This window comes from Liolophura sinensis, chromosome 9 (genome assembly GCF_032854445.1).
Source record: "Liolophura sinensis isolate JHLJ2023 chromosome 9, CUHK_Ljap_v2, whole genome shotgun sequence".
Lineage (NCBI taxonomy): Eukaryota > Metazoa > Mollusca > Polyplacophora > Chitonida > Chitonidae > Liolophura > Liolophura sinensis.
In genome coordinates this window covers 8,765,891-8,785,440 of record NC_088303.1, presented here as the reverse complement: position 1 = coordinate 8,785,440, position 19,550 = coordinate 8,765,891, and the positions used below count along the sequence as shown (strand labels likewise).

At 37.3% G+C, this 19,550-nt stretch overlaps 1 protein-coding gene across 2 annotated transcripts in view; it reads left to right on the top strand.

The window, feature by feature from the left end:
- LOC135475526 (leucine-rich repeat and coiled-coil domain-containing protein 1-like) overlaps positions 1-19,550 on the top strand; it is a 199,378-nt gene that overhangs the window by 130,199 nt on the left and 49,629 nt on the right. For both annotated transcript variants that reach the window (XR_010445058.1, XM_064755451.1), the window contains exons 4-7: positions 1,416-1,515; positions 2,767-2,885; positions 4,741-4,875; positions 6,334-6,473. Coding sequence is in view for 1 of the 2 variants with exons in the window: in XM_064755451.1 (XP_064611521.1) it covers positions 1,416-1,515; positions 2,767-2,885; positions 4,741-4,875; positions 6,334-6,473 (494 nt within the window). In the remaining variant the exon portion in view is untranslated. The remainder of the gene's footprint in view (positions 1-1,415; positions 1,516-2,766; positions 2,886-4,740; positions 4,876-6,333; positions 6,474-19,550) is intronic.

Sequence of the window (19,550 nt, the reverse complement as noted above, 5' to 3'; positions counted from 1 at the left end):
ATTGACCTGGAATGACTGTCTTGGTTGAGGGCTGGTATACAAATGGTCTTATTTGGACCCATAGATTTTTGGTGGTAATTTTTAAGCACCATGCTACAGCTAAAAACCCTGATGATTTTCGGGGATTTTTGGGCAGTTTACCTTGAGCTGGCTTCTTTGGCAGCGTCTCATTGCGGAAGTTGTAAGCTATGTGGAGGACAGATTTGTATAACCCATGACTTAGCTGTGTGTTGATTTGTTATTGTTAATATCCTGGCTCTTGCTATAAGCAGCGAGTAAGGATTTTAGATGACCCTGTAACAGTGTCACCATAATATTCATAGAAAATTGTGTCCTTAGTTCCCATTTCTTACCTTTACTAATTGTATATGTATCTTTCGTTACTGAGATGTGGTTTGAAATAATGAAACATCACCTATCCCACACTTACATGAGATGCATTCCTCAGATACGCTTTTTATCTATTCCTGGCATAAAGGTAATTACGGTACCAATTTACATAATGGGACAGACTGTACAAATCTACATACCTTTCTACCTGAAGATAGCTTTGTGTAAAGATATGTAGAGAACATTCTGCCATTACAGTGGAATGTTTATATGTACAGGTAATGAAAGATACTGTTATATGTCATGCAGGGTAAAGACTACAGGTAATGAAAGATACTGTTATATGTCATGCAGGGTAAAGACTACAGGTAATGAAAGATACTGTTATATGTCATGCAAGGTAAAGAGCTGATGAAGTGATATCATTGCAAATCAATAGCCTTTAGAGAGGTCATTGCAGAAAATCATGAAAGAGCATGCTTTGGCTGAGTTAAGTTGTACAACTTTGCATATGGCAGCTAGAGTGAAACATTGGTGGCAAAAATCATAGCAGGTGTGGAAATTGTTTACCGGTTAAACAACCCGTCTTACAGTTTGTGGCAATTTGACCTATTGTCGCTGTGACAAATTACAATCATTGTGGTGAAATTAGATATTTCATGTGTTATTTCTTCTCCTCATTTTCATAATTTGTCACAGAATCAGCTGCAATTCAATATTTTTGAAATGCATTGACAGTAATTTAAGAAAATTGCTTAACCGTCCTTTGATAGTACTAAATGGTTATGTTCAGTTTAAGGTTCAGAAAGCCATTCTGGATATGACAACATAAGTAAACACTACAGTGTGCTGTGATGAAAAGACATAAAATGGAATTGATTAATTAGGAAATCTCCACAAAATTGCTGGAAGGACATGAAACTGACATGAATTAGAATGATACAAATAACTAAATCTAAAATGTGACATTGAATTAACCCTGTTATTACTGACTTATATATTAGACATACGTCTAGTAGTATCTCTTACACAGAATAAACAGAAGGAACATGCATGCCTGTATTAATTGTCTCTGCATTTTTCAGTCATTAATGAAAGAGCTGGAAACTGAGAGAGAGCGACGATGGAAAGCTGAACAGGCAGCCAAAAAGCTGGTTGATCATGTCAAAGACCTTCAGCAGAAAGGTTGGTGCTCTAGCTGTCCTGTTGCTATGGGCTGATTAGGCTGAGGTGTTGTAAAATGTGTGGGAGTTATGAAAATGTTGTGAACTGTTTTCCCCTTTTATCAAGTGTAGGATTCATGAAAGAATGTAGGCATTATGTTGCATTTTACAATGCTGTTTTCCCTGTATCTGTCAGCTGTTTAGAGGTCATATTACAGTCATGTTTTTGACATCCCATCTATTTGGATAGGTCATTTGGTAAAATATTTGACATTCTGTTTTGAGGTCTGGCCTATCCATTCAGGTAATGAGTGTTCCCAGACTGTAAGATGCCATGGACTCTGTGCAGGAGTTTGCAGATATTGCAAATTTATGCTTGCTTGTTCATTTCCTAGTAAACTGGATTATGAGACTTTTTACGTTTTTATAGCAGATGCTGTCATGTTTTTGACAAAGCTGTTAAATGGAAGAGCTGTACCCTAAGTGTCTTATTACCCTTGTTTTACTGTATATATAGACTGACAACAATTAACTGGGCAGTCACCTTTTTGCAGTGGATACAACTGATATGTTATCTAATACCCTGCTATGTTGACATTATATAGATGACATGAAAGGCAGCTCAAATTTGACTAGGTCTTCCGGCTTGTACGGAGAAGACTCTCCTTTGCAATAATGACGGATGTGCGTATTTAGCGATGAAGAAATTGGAGTTGAGGAAGTGCTTCGGAGGCACTGGCTTGACGTTGGACAATGGCAAGAATTATCCAGTCTGATGCAACTGAGAACATAGAGCCCCTGGATCACTTTGTAATATTACACCCTAGGCAGGGTCTGCTGAGGCAGTTGTTCATGTGACGTAACGATGACGTTACACATGAAATCAACCGTCTGTCTATACTTGAACGTACCGTTTGGTTTAGATGAGATTGTACAAGTAGTCATGCATGCTTTTGTCGAAATTTTGTGAAATTTGTGTGCATGTTGGGGCTGCTATACAGATGAGCATGTGCTGTTGCTTGGTGGTAATGTTACATTGGTTATTTACTTAGTTATCCCTCCCTACTATATATTCCCAGTTGAAAATAAAACCGACATTAAAACATCCAGACAGTCCATTTTAACTGGTATTGGACTGGCGGGATATATACCATCCTCTGATAACTCTTGTTTAGTGCAGTGATCCTTTGATTGTTGCTCAGTCTATCTTTGTTTTAACACTGCCGCTGTTTAACTTTAATATCATTCGTACGTCTAAAAACACATGTTTCAGCCCAAAATGAGTCTTCCCTTCAAGAAACCTCTGCCCAAGTCAACATTCGATTGAAGCAGGCATTAACCAATGAAAAAGAGGCCAAGCTTCGACTACGAGATGAGCTGGATACAATAAAGGTAGGGTTGAGTAAAAAAAAACTGAGAAAATGCATTGTTTTTACCTTTCTGCTTCCCTTTCCTAATATGACTTTGATTTTATAGTGTATATTTGTTTATTTAAGGAATTTTATTTTAGGAAATATTAATGTTAAGAATTGCTTTTGGAATATGGCCTCATAGTGATATAAATATATCTTTATTAAAATGATCAGAAATGAACATGACAAGATTTTTGCAAGAGAAATTGCATTTGCTAGTGTAATATTGACATGCATGTGCGAGATTAAAAGTAAAACAAATTTAGAAATTTGAAAACAGAATGTGTATTCACATGATAACCTTTAGGGACCAAACTGTTTTTGTTATGCCAGGTGGATATTTCCCATTAAAAACCCTTTTGACTCGGGCATATGCCTCACGCAATCATGTATTCAGCAATGGTCATGGTACCAGATAATCAGTGAAACTGCCTAGCGCTGTCACTACTTGATATGAATGCATTGAGGTGATTTGAAGCTGTCTCTGTGAAAATGTTTTTTAGTGAGCGCTTGCAAGTTTTGTTTATCTGTACATGCAGGCATGGAAATTTATATGGAAATTACAATATTTTTTTGATGATGTGATGGAATTTTCACACTTTCTAAACTGCTTCTTTGTAACATTCATGAATTTTTACAATGGAGGTTTTTATGCCAGTAGTTTTGCACATGTAGTCAGCACCATTAAAAACATGCTGTAGACATGCTGTGATCTGTCAGCATTTGTTTTTAACTGGCAATATTCTCTATGTAATTTTTTGTAAGGAATATTTCTTTATGAAAAAAATAACAAGATTACACATTTGATCAATTTGAGGTGAACAAATGGCTTTGTTAATCATTTGTAACATGCCTAAAAACCAGTTTTCCTGTACATGTTAGACTTATTTTCTTTTTCTTGTTATATCACTTAAACATGATGGTGGTCATGTGACAAGGGTAAATTACCCCCAGTCAGTAACCATTAACAGCCTTCTCTTTATTAGGTTTGACATCAGGAAAGACTCCAAAATGTTGCCAAAGCACTGATATCCATCTTAATGATTGTCTCACAGAACTTTTTAGATTTTGCAATGAAATATGACCAATCTAAATAAGACTTGTCAGAGGAACATTAAACTGTCCTGCTAGTTGCAGGTTTTAATTGATGTATACCCCCAGAAGGTGATTTCAACTTGCAAAAAACAAACAGTTAAATAGGAAGTAATGTTTTTGGAACTGTACTGTGTTATTGCTTGAAAGTTTCATTTTCAAGTTGCCAAATTAAGTTAAACAGTAAAAGCAGCAGCCAGAATGAAATTTTACATTAAGTTTAATAAAATTGTCATGAAGTCTGAAACAGGAAGCCTTTGATAGTACTAAATATTTCAAAGCGATCACAATCAGCAAAGTGCATTGGAACCATTGAAATTATTATCACTGCAAATGAGGCTATTGGTATTCATATTGGAAGGATTTTATCTCATGAATTTGAATGTAATGACAATACAATGACTCAGGAAACTCTCACCAATGCGATAGTTGTGAGTTCAAGTCTAACTCACACAGGCTTCCTTTCCAGTCATACCTGGGAAGGTCTGCTGGCTACCTGCAGTTTTGCCTGGTTTCCTCCCACCATAATGTTGGCCGCTGCCCTACAAGTGAAATATTCCTCAGTACAGTGTAAAACTCCAATCAGATAAATAAATCAAAACCAAAACCCAGCGTTTTCATATTATGGTTTACTTTAGTGTTATCTGGGTGTAAGGGTCGTTTTCTTTGTTTTCTCAGCACTTTTCATAGTCTGTGTTGCATTTCAGAGAATTATTCTGGAGATGTCAATGTTTCTAATTCAGGAGCAGGTGAAATCCTTGAGTGATCAGTTGGAGGTATCCAGAGAGGCCGAGATGTCCCAGAGACGCGCCCTTCAGGCCATGGAGCACACTGTGGCAAAGGCAGAATCTGAGAGGCTCAAACAGCAAGCCCATGAGGTATGTAACAAAGTGAAACCTCAACAACCAACTGACTGGTGAAACCCCATCTAACAATCAACTAACTATACTGGACTTGAACTCACATTGTGAGCCTATCTCACAGCCAACTGACTGGTGAAACCCATCTAACAGCCAACTGACTGGTGAAACACCATGTAACAACCAACTGACTGGTGAAATCCCATCTCACAGCCAAATGACTGGTGAAACCCATCTAAGAGCCCAACTTACTGGTGAAACCCCATCTAACAGCTAGCTGACGGGTGAAACCACGCCTAACAGCCAGCTAACTGGGGAAACCCCATCTCACAGCCAACTTACTGGTTAAACCCCATCTAACAATCAACTAACTGGTGAAACCCCATCTCACAGTCAACTGACTGGTGAAACCCATCTAACAGCCCGACTTACTGGTGAAACCCCATCCAAGAGCCAACTGACTGGTGAAACACCATCTAACAGCCAACTAAGTGGTGAAACCCCATCAAACAACCAACTAACTAATGAAACCTAGACAAACAGGTGAAAATCTAGCAGACCATCTATCAGTCAGTTGGGCTGTATTGAAACCCTTACTAACAATGAAATTTTACCTTGCCACATGAAGCTTTGATTGATTTCTACTTTATGGACGCAACCATGCAAAAATTGTGTAGCTTTTCCTTTTGAAAGTCGTTGTAATGCCTACTTATTATCTTGAGCCTGTTGATTATTTAAAATATTCTGGATGCAACTGTTAGAGAATGCTAAGTAAACAGGGTTGCTGAGAGTATCCTTCATTAAGAGATTGGTTTGTGGCTTAAATGACAAACTCTCCATGCAAGATTGTGTGACGCTTTATTGTTCAACCTGTAAGAAGAGAGCTCATGGTGCATTTTAAACTGATGAAGATGGAGCACTTCGTCTGGCTTTGCCGCACTCAGGGCTTCTTGACAAAATAAATAATTTCATCAAGAATGTCACAATATTGCCTATAAGATAGCGTATAGAAATATTAGGCAGGTTTTCCATCATGATCTGGTCACTCTGAGAGTTTGGACAGATTTTAATGTAGTGATCAACTTCACCATAGCCACCCAGCTAAGAACAGAAAGGAATTACTTACTGGCACATAGTATGGCCTTTGCCAGTTCAGTTACTCTGTTTCTAAAAGGCATTTGCCAAATTCCTTTTGGCCAAATGTGTGCTTTCATCTTCACTTTTTGTAACTTTGTTTTCTTGATGGTGAACCTGCTACCATTGTCTCAATGCAGAATTTTGCCAAATTTAAAGCACTAAAAAAACCCATGAAAACACAAAATGTTTTGAATCAGTCGAATCAAAGGTCTAGGTTTATTCATGATAGCCAAATTATTCCAATTCAAAGAGATTGTGTTTGAACATTGTAACATTTGTCAACCACATTCCTCGTGATCTAAATGCATTCACATTTCTGTACTACAATTTCCTTTGCAGGGAAAGAAGGTACAAGAGGCCCAAATGCGTGCATCTGCATCTAGCAGAGAAGCAGATATTTTGAAAAATAGCGTGAGCACACTGAAGGGACAGATTCAACAGCTGCAGGAACTTCTGGCAACCAGAGAGCAGGAGTTCAGGTGAGTATGGGGCAAACCAGTATGCCATGATTGACAATATTAACTTTGGCTTCAGGCAATACATGTAGGCTGTTACTGTGAAAGTATTATGTTTACACGTGTACTCTTGCTGATAAACTGGCATGAGCTGTTATGATGGTGTAGGCTATTTGAGGGATACATTATTGTACCGGAACGTTGAACTTGCACGTACTGACCAGTGTGCAATGCCAGAATGATGAAGATCCAGTTAATGGCTGTGATCCAGAAGCAACCAATAAACAATCTAGTGAGACAAATAGCTCATAAGGAGCTGGCATATATACTCTTAAGTGCTGTAACAGACCATGTCTGGGCTCACTGTGTTAACAGGGTTAACCCGAGGAAGCAGACTGTTTCTGTGAGTGGGTTACTGCAAGACCACCATGATGACCAGAGGGTATAGCTGTTTACGCAGCTGTGCATGGGAACTGCAAGTGATTGCACAGTTCCGTTGTTGTAACTTTACAGATATGGAATGAATTGCCTTTATGAAGGGGTACCAACTGAGTATTCAGTAACATTTAACATGCATCACATGAGGAGAAATTCCAGTCAGATTCATTTGCTTCATCTTTTGTCTAATGTAATGACCGCAGGAATTGAATCCCTGTGGGGTCTTCTGAGTGGAAAAAAATGTGGTATAACCTTTACAGCCCTCAGGGAAAGCTTGACCTAAAATAACTACCCAAGCTAGAGTTCTACCTTCATCGGTATGATGATTGATGCATCAAATAAGAAGTTACGCGACAGGATTTAGCAACATTGTGCACAAAATCTTATTTCTTTTTTGTTCTGACTTTGGAGGTTATCGTTCTTATGCCAAAAGTCGTAACTGTTTTCTGCTTCTGGTATGTTCTCACCACAATATTACTAAAATGCTGCCAGTGTGGCCTTACAAATCCCAAACATTCATTCATCCCTGTTTAAATTGAATAATGGAGAGCTGTGTTTTGTCATTGGTGTTTGTTATATGTACCAACTCATGTGAAACTCTGGATTATAGTACACAAGTATATACAATGTATATTACAAGACTTTCAAATGTATATTTATTTTTTTATTTATTTATTTAGTTAGTTAGCTATTTGGTGTTTTACACTTATGTAAACAGGGCTATTAGCAGCAGCCGTATAGTCATACCTTTTAGCTGCATTAGTTCATGATAGGCCCCACCCTGTCTCGTCTTAACGTGCATGAACTAACAAGATTTCTGAAATGATGACTCGGCTTACTAGGAGAAGAACTGAAATTGATAAATCATCAAGTATGATATTCAGTACAGAAGAGGTCAAGAAATAAGGAAAGCTGGTGAAGAAAGCAATAATATTAAGGTTTTACATAACTGTTCATAATGGATAAAATCTGTTAGTTATGTATTGTTCATATTAATTATGCATACCTTTGTGAAGAATATACATGTAACTGATTGCTGACCGCTTGGTACAACCATGTCCCACCTGTTGATTCATCCATTCATAGTTCACCTCTGCTACCCCCGTCTGATGTGTGTTATGTCAGGAATGTACAACGGCCCATTCTGTGAGGAATCATCACTCATCCTAAGCTACTTAACACATTCCATATGCCCGTTGATCACTCAGAGGTTAAAAGGTTGGCCCAGTTGTCACCCATCTGTCTTAGTCTGGGCATCTCTCTACTCTCATACCTCTAATTCTTGTCATTCAACATGAAGGAGTTGTTTGTCCATAACTTGCGTTTTTCATTAATTTAGCTATTTGCTTGATTGTGGGTTTATTCTGTATGCTCATGTAAAACAAAAATGGCATCATCTGGTCCATGACTGGAAACTGTTTGTTTAGATAACTACACTTACTGTATTTTATCAAAATTTCACCTTTGGCTATAACAATGTCAGTCATTTGCTTGATTCTGAGAATTCTGATGACCTTAGAAAGGCTTTTTGAGGGTTGTTTAAAGGTTAGGATGGTATCAATTATATATCAGAAAAGTGTAAAGTTATTGACTAATTTTGCCCAAGCCATGCGAACCCATTAGACAGTACATAACCCACATGTATGACATGAAGGACTAAAGTGAGTAAAGTGACAACAGGCAAATACAACACTCTGTGGCTTTGAAGACAATAGAAACTATTATTTTATTATAAATGTATAAGTCACTAAGTCATTTCAGGCTATTTGAAAAAAAAAAGTACTGTGACAATTTCTAATTATGAACTAGTAGCTTTCTTTCACAACTGGTGATTGCTGACCTGATAGAAAGCACCATGGACTCTGTCACATGGTGCCCCGCACTGTTATAATTATACTGCATTTTACAGAAATAAAATCTATCAAACACAATATTGACATGCATTAAAGAGAATTGAACAAAATTAAATCAACTCTTTGTCATCAACTCAGTTACCATGTTTGTCTCAGGCTGTCTCAAACACCACATGGTCGCACAAAAGTTCTCCAAAAATGCTCAGTTTAATTATCTAGTTAAAATATATTCTGTTATGTTAAGATGCTTCATATAGATTAAATTAACTAAGCACAGTGCTGATAACCCATATATCATATATATATATCATAAAAAATGGGCCGTACTTTGATGCTGCATTGCTCCATAATCCTTTGTTCAAACCCTTTCAAACTTGAGACATTCAAATGGCATGATTGTGTTAATGTACTGACCAATTTCTAAGGTTATACCTAGAGTAGTCTGTACACAGGGTTAAAATGAAAACATAGCCTCAAAAGCACACGTTCTGGTGACCCACATTGCATCACCTATCAGGTGTTATGAGTAGAGTGCGAGCTGCAGGTCTGTGACACACGTCAATCAAGTGTTGTCTGGAAAAATTGTCTGGCTCTAGTGTCAGACAAACCCTTCTGCCAGATAGGCACAAGTTTTGCTGAATCAAGATGGTTTTCTCTGCAGCAGACAAGGAATTAATCGCAGCATGTTTCACTGAAAAGGGTTGGAGAGGGGCAAAAATTGTGAAGGAATTCCTTGTGTAAAACTGAAATAAAAGTTCCGTTGACAATGTGATCAGAAAGTTAGAAAGGACAGGTTCTCTAGAAAGGAAGTCATGTTAAGAGGCTGTACTATGAATCAAGTCAGTTTACAAAGGAGTGGATGGTTTCTGGTGAAGTTTGTTGGCGTGGGAAAACCAGCATTAATTTATTGATACCAAAAAGACTAAGGTAAATTCCGAAAATTACATGAAACCTCTCGATCGTGGCCTTCTCCCTGATTTTTGAAATTTGTACCCAGAAAATGACTTTGTCTTCGAACAAGACAGCGCGCCATCCCATGCCAGCCATGCAACACATCAGCATCTTGAGGAAGTGACTCCTTCATTCATAACTAAGGACGAGTGGCCAGTGCAGAGCTCCGACTGCAATCCCATGGACTACTTTGTGAGGAATTCTCTGAGCAAGAAGGTTTATGAGGGTCGCACGGAAAAATTTGCTGAGGATGAACTAAAAGCACGCGTCAAGGGCTGCTGGATAAAAATGACTCTTAGGGAGATTCGGGACTCAATCAGTTCGTGGAAGAAACGTTTGTGTGTCGTCTACCGAGAAGATGGAGTACCAGTTGATCAACTTTTCAAGTAAAAGAAGGTAGAACATCATTTTGGAATTTCCAGAACATGCTGTTTGACTCTATTTTGATTTTCGTCCCATGAACAGAAATCTTAAAGGATGAAATTGAAATTTGGTCTACTAAGCACATTATGGCTTTTGAGTGTGTAAATTTTTAGAAGCTGACATAAGAGGGTTTTGGAGATATTGAGTGTCAAAGTATGGCCCTTTTTTTATGCCCACCTGAGATATTTAGGCTCAGTTTTGGTGGTGGGTGGTGTGGCCAGCGAGCGTTCTGACCTGGCCCTGGGATCAGGAAATTAACTTCAACTTCAAAATTTTAATCATTAATTTTAAATGATTTTAATTAAATTTTGTTATGTTTTTTTCCATCCTTTTAGCTGAAATTTGTTCTGCAATAACATACCCAGAATTTACATTGTCAAGCAATATTTTGACCTTGTCACATTAGAAATAATGCATAATCCATTATAACCTATATTAAACTCACTTTTGAAATGATTTGAAATGTTCACTTAAGTTTGAGATTGTTTTGTGATCCCGTGGCCAGATCTCTTCTACCAGATAGCCCTACATGTTGGACCTCTTTGTGCCCTGTTTTTCCAAATATGGAACAAGAAATGTCTGATCCACATGGAGTGCACAATAATGTCTTCTTCTGAGTACAGATGATAGATTGTACACCTTGTACATGTGATCAAAGCACAGAAAGCGTTTATTTCAGCCCTAGTGTAATAGGTGGTCAGTCGGTTGATGGATTGAGCTTTAGTCAGTGTACAGGTCTTTGTCAACAGTTTGAAGTTAACTCACATTTCTTAAAAATGCTTCCTGAAGGACTAATCTTTCAGTGGGAAAGAATATCATAGGTTTTATAGTATTTTATACCATATAAGGCAAGTTATGCCTGGCCAAAATCTGTAGGTACATGTACCTTTACCACTAGTATGTGCTCCATATTGCCATGCAAACAGCTAGGACTGCTCTCAACATGTCCTTGTGATGTCACACCATCCATTTCACACTTTGTAGGTGACTTTCGCTATGTTTGGCCCATGTAAGTGCAAGATACACTTAAGATACCTAATACACCATCAAAACAGCTCATATTTGTATAGTCCTTACAAAAATCTTGACTTCAAAAATAAAAACCTGTTTTTTGACTATGTCTACACGAAAAAGAAATCATGTTACATGTACATTTACATCATGTCTTCATGTACAACTCTATGCAGCCAAGCACAGTAGAGTAATTTGTAATTTGTAAGATCAATACTTCTGTCTCACAAATGAATTGATTACAAAGAATAGTGCTTGGTGAATTCTTAGACATAAACAAAATATTGGTGGCAGATGGGAATATGATTCCACGAAAATAGTGTTTTGTGAAATTGAATAAAATATGACTTTATCTGACGGGTCAAGAGTGTGTGGAAGTTGGGGATGTCCCTCAGGAAAGTACTCTATGGAAACATCCATAGATGTCACTACTCAGAGGATATAGGCAGGCTGATTTCTTTTGAAGTCTTTCCCTCCCCGTTGTGGTCAGTGCTGTTTGGTATTTCTGTATAAAAGCGCCATCAATATCTAATCACTTGATGTCTTCTGGAAAATGGATTATGCGTTGAATGCCAACATTGTCAGTGTTCACTGGGGAATATAAAACCAGTTTTCATTGTCTATAAATTTGAAAGTTATGACAAATTGCAGCAAGTGTTATAGCTTCACAGCTTCCGATTGGTTGAGCAACGTAGCTAGAAGAAACATCAGTTTTTAATGGTTAGGTTCATGTACTTCATCTTTTTTTTTCTCCTTTTGTTCAAGGCTGAAATTGAACTTCGACTGCTCTCTCTTTAATAAACTTTTATCGGAAAAGACAGTTCTTTCAGTTGTTGTGAAATTACTATACATCAGACAACAAACTTGTGGTATTTGAGAATTGCTGTGTGTTGAGCCTTCACATGTACATATATAATACTTTTCCTAAGAGTTTAGAAGAAAAGGATAATATGCTTTGTCCTGACATACTTTCCTTCAGACAGATTTTTAAGATTCTTTAGCTTGACATCCTTTTCTTCAGACAGATTTGAAACATTTGGAGAAAATGTTATTTGGAAACTTCTTTAATACCGCAGTCGTTTCAGTGGATTTAAGTGTCAACATTCGTCGGAATGTCGTGTTTCAAGTAATCCCTGGGAGAATTCTATTGATTTATCTGATATGATCTTATGGTTTTGTTGGCTTTAAAACAATGTCAGAGATGGTTGAAGATAGTTTAATTGCATTGCTTGAAGATCTGCTTGATTGGTAGTTGTTTTCTTGTTGTTGTTTTTTTGTAGGCAGCGTAATTAGTTTATTATTTTCTTTCAAAAGTCGATTTCAAAAGTCTTTCAGATGTGGAATAATTGACCAAAGAGATGGTCATGAAGATTGCTGGAATAATATATACCATTCTGATGTGCACAAGTTATAAATTAGTGTGTAGTTCTACCTGATTCACAAGCGCTTCCCAGTGTTACTGTCCAAAGCTAGTCTTTCATCCCTCTGTTGTGTTGATTTTGGTAAAAAAGCTATACCTAAGTGTAACGCTCAAATTGTGTAATGTGTATGTTTTTTGCAGCATATAGTCTGTTATTTGATTAGTATGTTTTTGCATCATAAATTACCGGAATTGCTCCACCTGAAGGAAGAAAGCAGACTGTATAGTGTTTGAATTAGAGCAATTCCCACTGGTCTCCTTACTACATCACTTTCTGACAGAGCGGTGATTTATTACCAAGTGACTGATGAGGGTATAAGAAACCAAAGGATTAATGGTACGGTAGTTTCTTGTGTGATGTCCTGCAGTATGGGGGCCAAGGGAAGACCGCTGGTATCAGAGATCTCTGGCATTGTATTAGGAAAGCCTCTGATTTCACCACTAGCTGAACTTGACGGAGGTTTTTCGAAGAAAAAAAATCATCATGTATATATAATGTTACAGCAAGGTTGTTCAGTTGTATAACTTTATTGCGACATGAGTCAGAAGGCAGTGTGTTGTAAATATTTCACCATATCATTTCTTGTGTCCACATCGGAGACTGGGTGTCCAGCACTGTGGATATAGCCTAATAGTGGTTTGCTCATGGTGTGCCAGTAGAATAAGTGTACTCATGCACCGAAGGAATTTTCTGGCCAGATTGCTAGTCATCACATCCAAACTTACAAACCACAATGTGACGCTTTAATAAACTAAGGCTGCACAATCAGCTGTTATGTAGTTGGAAGGATAATAAATTTTTATTTCTGATAAAAAGGTCAAAAGAATAAAAAATAGTTAGGAGTTTAATTGTTAATACTGGGGTATGCCCCTAATTGTTACACCAGATGCACTATGTTTTGCGTTATCATGAGCAACATTAGACAGAGTAAATAAATCATTAGCGCGAGATATGTGTGCTACTAGTAACCTACACGACATTCCACTTAGAATTTTCAGCTCTTTCGGTAAAAGATAGTGATAGAAATTCATGAACTAGGCAATCATCAGATCAAACATTTTTTGTGGCATGCAAGTCTGTGTAAAATTACACAGAGGTGTTCACTAGAACCATGACTTTTGACCATGCACATTTTCATGTAAAATATGTATTGGGTGTTTGTACAGAATGTGTTTTATTCACTCAAGAGCACTCTTGATTGCCAAGGTTTGTTAGCCTAAATGTGCAGCCAGTAAACATTGTGGTGAAACTGTGTCATCCAGGTACATCTACATGTAATGTATCAGTCTTGATTGTTTGTCTTACTGGTATAGACTGGACAGCTTTATGTCCTACTTTGTCCTGGCTTAAAGTCCGAGTATAATTACCATCAGTGCTTGGAAGTTCCTTCCTAAATCCAAACAACCCTTGTTTGGATTGGTACATTTTATCTAAGACACAGAGTGGAAAGTTTTGCCAGAATTTTGGTGGTTGAAGGATTTGGATTGTGTAGATTTGTGCCAGGCAATGGCTGACAGCCATCAGTGTGTTACTGTAGATACGCTATACTAATAACAGACTTGGTGTAATGGTGGTCATGGAGTAGTTTCTATTAACTTTAGTAATAGTCCCCCCACACCAACGACCATTATTCTTGGCCATAAAATCTATCTGTGTGGCAATGGTAGACAACGTTGATGACAGATTCTGATCGGGAGTTTACTGTAATGACCTGGGGAGACTAATAGGGGCCCAGACCAGCTTTCTATGGCTTTCTTGAAGACAACTTTTGTGGGCTGAAACAAAGGTGATACATGTGTATGCATGAGGCTAGAACACGGTAATTTAAGATGGACTTAGTCCGGCATTAATCTTAGCCTCTGCAGTCGAGACTCACCTGATGATGGGCAGGTTTAAACAAGACATACATACATACATACATTTCATTTTTATTGGACATAGACATCCATACCTTTGTCGTAAGATTGGGAACTGCATACAGGCATTTTGTATCCCCCATGCTGTGTGCAACAACTAAAATACTTTAAGTTTAAGCCTGGGACTTCAAACATGTACCCAGATACACACAGATTAAAATATGGTGACATTAAAATTGCAGAAAAGAACAAAATTAACAATTGTAACAATGTTTAAATGTAAGATTTGGACATTTCAGGTTCCAGTACTTTGACCATAACACTTGTCAGCACTCACTTATAAATAAGGGATTACTTACTATGGTTAAAAGTAATGTACACTCGTAGATGCAGACTTCCTGATTGACCACCCTCTCAGGCTTCCAAGCTGAAAGCTGGACATTTACTGCCTTTGACACAAAATTTATTCATGCAAACTATATATTACACCGCTTCAGGAGATCCTAGGTGGAGTCACACCTAAAACCTTAAGAGAGGAAGCTGTAACTTCCTCGCTTGGCGTTCAGCATGAAGGGGATAGTGTAACGACTGGGTGAGGTTTGTTTGGAAGGTACATGTATGCCGATGCCCTCCGGAAATAATGGATGTTCAAGCATCAAAAGTGATATTTTGATATGATCTTTTTATTTGCTGGTCCATGTTTGGGAAAGTGCACCAGCAAGTCCACTTGTGGGAGTGAATTTTCAAGGCAATTATCATCCCTTATGAACAGAAGAGTCCATTACAAAAACATACTTTCTTACGCCAGGTGGGCAACTTGCTTTTGCTGAAAAAGACTGTTCTTCATTTATTAACTCACTCAAGGGGAGACTGAAGATGGACAGCATGAATATTGAATGTTAAAATGTCAGGTGTTTAAGACACGGGGCTGAAAATTAATATTTGCACATCTAAGCATTGTCTAATACATATACAATGTACAATGTTGACAGATCAATAATTATTCAGTAAATCAATAAACCTGCTTCAAAAGCATGTGTTCTGGCTGTTGTTTTACACTGTACCTCATATAGTGTGTCATTCTTGTAGGGGAGATTTAGTGATTTATTTGATGGTTGCTTAACGATTTTCAGGTGTTAAACTATTAGATAACTGTATGTCTGTGTTTACATGTCGTTTGCTCAAGTGGAGATGGAACAAATATGTAGTAAAACATAATAAAACTCTAATCAAAAAGCACACCAAAACATAATTCAAATGAATACCTGTGTTTTGTTTTGTTTTTTTTTTTGTCCACCACTGCCTGCATGTTTTGCATGTGACTAGGGTTGGATAATGTGATATTGTACCGCTCTCATCTAGAGGAATAACTCTATCAGTGTGTATTATCTCAGATTGCCTTGAGCTTAGCTTTCACTTGATAATGGTGATGATCATGCAAGTGCTGAAGCAATTGTGATCTTGACGGATATTTCAGGCGCAAGATTGTGTTATTTTCAAAGGGCCTTTTTGAACTTGTAGAACAATCTGTTAGATCAAGCTGTTAGATCAAGCTGTTAGATCTTTCAGCTGAGGAACACTGTGATTGTATTCACACTAACCTTGTGTTTTTGTCTGCTATATCTTCAGGTTGTTTGAATGGCCTTGGTGTTATATGGATAGCTTTCCTTTAGCGTTGTTTCCCTGAGGGAATTACATGAACAGCATGTCTTTTACAAAAACTGTTGAAATGTATTTGGTTCATTTTTGTCAACATGTTCGTAATAAATGAGCAGAGAAAGGTTGCCTGCAGTGTTTCTTTTGTCGTGCCTGTGCAGGCGATAATGTCAAAATAAAAAGACATGAAGAGTTTTACAATTTCTATGTAAAATATTCACAACCTAGTGCCACAACACACCACAGGCATTCCTGCAGTAGATGTAGACGTATCACTTGGAGCATGTAGAGTTCCAGCTAACACAACCTTTTTTCATCTGCTGTTAAAGGTTATTCCAGGCCAATATCTTATAATTATGAACTCTGAGTTATAACATTCAATATGTGTGATTTAATTTTTTTTAAGAAATTTGTTCAAAATTTTACGAGTTGTAAATTAGTTCTGAAGGACCTTTCCATGTTAAAAAAAATTTATATGATCCTGTTTTTTTTTTTTATGCAGTGTGCAGTTTCTCTAATTTTTTTTTTAAATATTCAGCTTGAATGACATGAAAATGTAGTGGTATGATTTGGGTGCTTAAATGTCAGATTTTATCTTTAACATTAGCAACATTCAAAGATACAGTTTCGCACTGCGGGCCTGTTTTATAAACCTTTATGGGGAAGTGGCGCATCCCTAATAATTGTGGAGATTTAAGACCATGAAGAATTGTAACCTGGAATCTACAGACAACATCAAAAATTCTCTGTTGATACGAAATGTACTTGTGCACAGATAGCCGAAAGTTTTTTTTTTTATCTCATTGTCATAGGCCACTCATTATTAAATTGTTGGTCTGCCAACATCCGTTTTAATTGAACCACGTGATCGCAACATAATTTTACATGCAACACATATATTAAAAACTATATAATATACCTCATATTAAGGTTATAACTATTTTAACTCTGTGTGTTTCAATTAGATTTATGATTGCCATGCCAACCATCTGTTTTGGTCATTTTTCTATCAACCAGCTGGTAATGCTATTAAAGTTTCAGTTATGTTCTTGCAGTTAAAATCAAACCTTACATGATGATTTCAGACATGTATTTCATACATACTGTACATGTAGGGTTATATTTAAGTGAACTATATTATGGCAAGTTTCTTTGAGTACATCTCCTATATAATCAAGGTCTGACAAGTCATTTATGGTTGAATCAATGGCTCTGGTCCTGAGCATTTCATTGGGTCTTCCTCTTCTGGCCTGACAGGATACCATTAGTATCCACAATGGCACCAGCTAGCTCTGAACCAAGTCTGGGTGAGACGTGGCAGCACTTTGCAGATAATACCCAGTACCAAATAGTATTTTGAGGCTAGGTGTGTGGTTCCTATACAAAACTGTAATGTAGATAACACTAATTTTTAAATAATGTGGATATTGAGAAGATTTATCATTATTGTTACTTAACAAGCCCAAGAAAGTGCAGTGTTCAAAGGCAGATAAATATCAAAAAATATATTCGCTCTCAGAATCAGGCAAAAGCTGTAGTTTAGTCGCGGGGGACATTTTTAGGTCATTTACAGTTGTAATAGACCATGCTGGAGGAGCTCTGAGATAGGACTGACCGAATAATAGCCTTAGCATGCACACTTAAGTGCCAGACCTTAAACAAGCATAGGTTAAATCTGAACTGAGTGTGTGTCAGATCTGAGGCAAACATGTCTATTTGGTCGCATGTTTATGTTTGGAATGCATTGCTTTATAATTGTTCTGTTTGATACAATGACATTATGTTATATAACCCAGCCTTAGAAAGAAATATTGTAAACTGTAGACTAAGGATTTCCACATGGATATATATTGTCTGCTTTGAGGCCTTTGAACTTTTCACAAGTCGATTTTCTCATTATAGTGTTAATGAGTGAAAAGCAGTAGACAGAAATTTATGAATCTGTTTACCATTTCAATGGCTACTTTGGTTTGAGTGTTGTTGTAGAGGGGAATGTCAGATTATAGCTTCCCCCATGGGACCTCTTAATCTTGGAAGCTGCAACGACATGCAGGCTCCCACCATGTCTGTCTTTCATATACTTTGATCTGTCTTCACTCCACTTTCTATAAAACATATAGCCACTCTTGTATCAAAGGTTGATGAGATTGTCTTGAAGGGGAGGCAAGGGAGGCGTATAAGGTTTAGATACATCTTGTATGCATGTTTCATCAAATTTTACTCAAATTTTGAAAGGTGACAATCCCACTGGAGTTTCCAAGAAGTAATGGGAATTACTAACTCCTCAACCTTTTGGCACATGAAAGAGCAAATATCAGTGCAATTTATGCACATTTTGAATTTGATTTTGGAGAAAAAAAAATATATAGATTGTACTGGCCAATTTCAGGTCTTCATAAAACGTATAATTTTATCAGTATACACAGAATAATACCTTCAGAATAAATACATTGCAAACGTGCCAAAAAGGTTGAAGAATTACAGTAACTCCTTCCAGCCTAGCTGATGACCCTTCTTTGAATGGAGAGATGAAAAAATCCTTGTTCCAATCAGAAACTTTTTTTCAAAAGATGGTTGAAGTGAAAACTAGGTCAGTCTTTTGACAATGCAAATGTGATTGCATAGTGGATGGCAGTCTTTTCCAGAATTCTATTTTAATGGAATGTAGTAAATTCTGTTCTGGATAAGTTGTTTGACTTGTCAGCTATTGTGGCCTGAAATGTATGCCACTGTTTTAACTGACCATAAATACAGCAGTCAACTTGTTCCAAGTTATGATCTTTACGGAGTGGAATATATATAATGCTGCAGTGGGATATCTTTTCCCGCCCAATGGCCACTTGGTTCCAGGCTGACTTGACCGTTATTCTATATTATAGGATTTCCCTGAATGAGTACAGCATGTATGTTCCCAGTTAACCCACGAAATATCATTACAAAGGCAGAAATGAAGAGTAGACAACTTTAACTCGAATTACTTTAGGTGGGAAAGTTTTTCCCCCGAGATAAATGAAAATAAAGTGTGATTAGATTAACATATTTACCTGTGTAAAAGGGTTTTTACAGAACTGAAATATTGAATGACGTACTGTGTATTGTGCATTACATGTTTTACCCCTGTCTCATTTTCAGTATCTATTGAAGTGGACAAGTGTACTAAAGTTGAGAAACACTGATTTATACATTTATACCATTTAAGCAAATTAGGAAGCACCATACACAAGTTTTTTTTTTGTTTTGTTTTTTCAAATCACACGTCAGACTCAATCAGCAATGCAGCAAACAGGACGCTCCCACTCACATGTAGTGGGAGGACAGTTAAGTGTAATAGATGAGTGAAGGGAGGACAGTTAAGCGTAATAGATGAGTGAATGCAGTTATAAGTCATCGGCAAATTCTGATGATTTCTATTGAGCAGAAAATCCCCTGATCATTTTATTCTTGATGCCTGTGGATGCCTGTCCGTGACGGAAGTTGCTCTAAAGGGGGAGT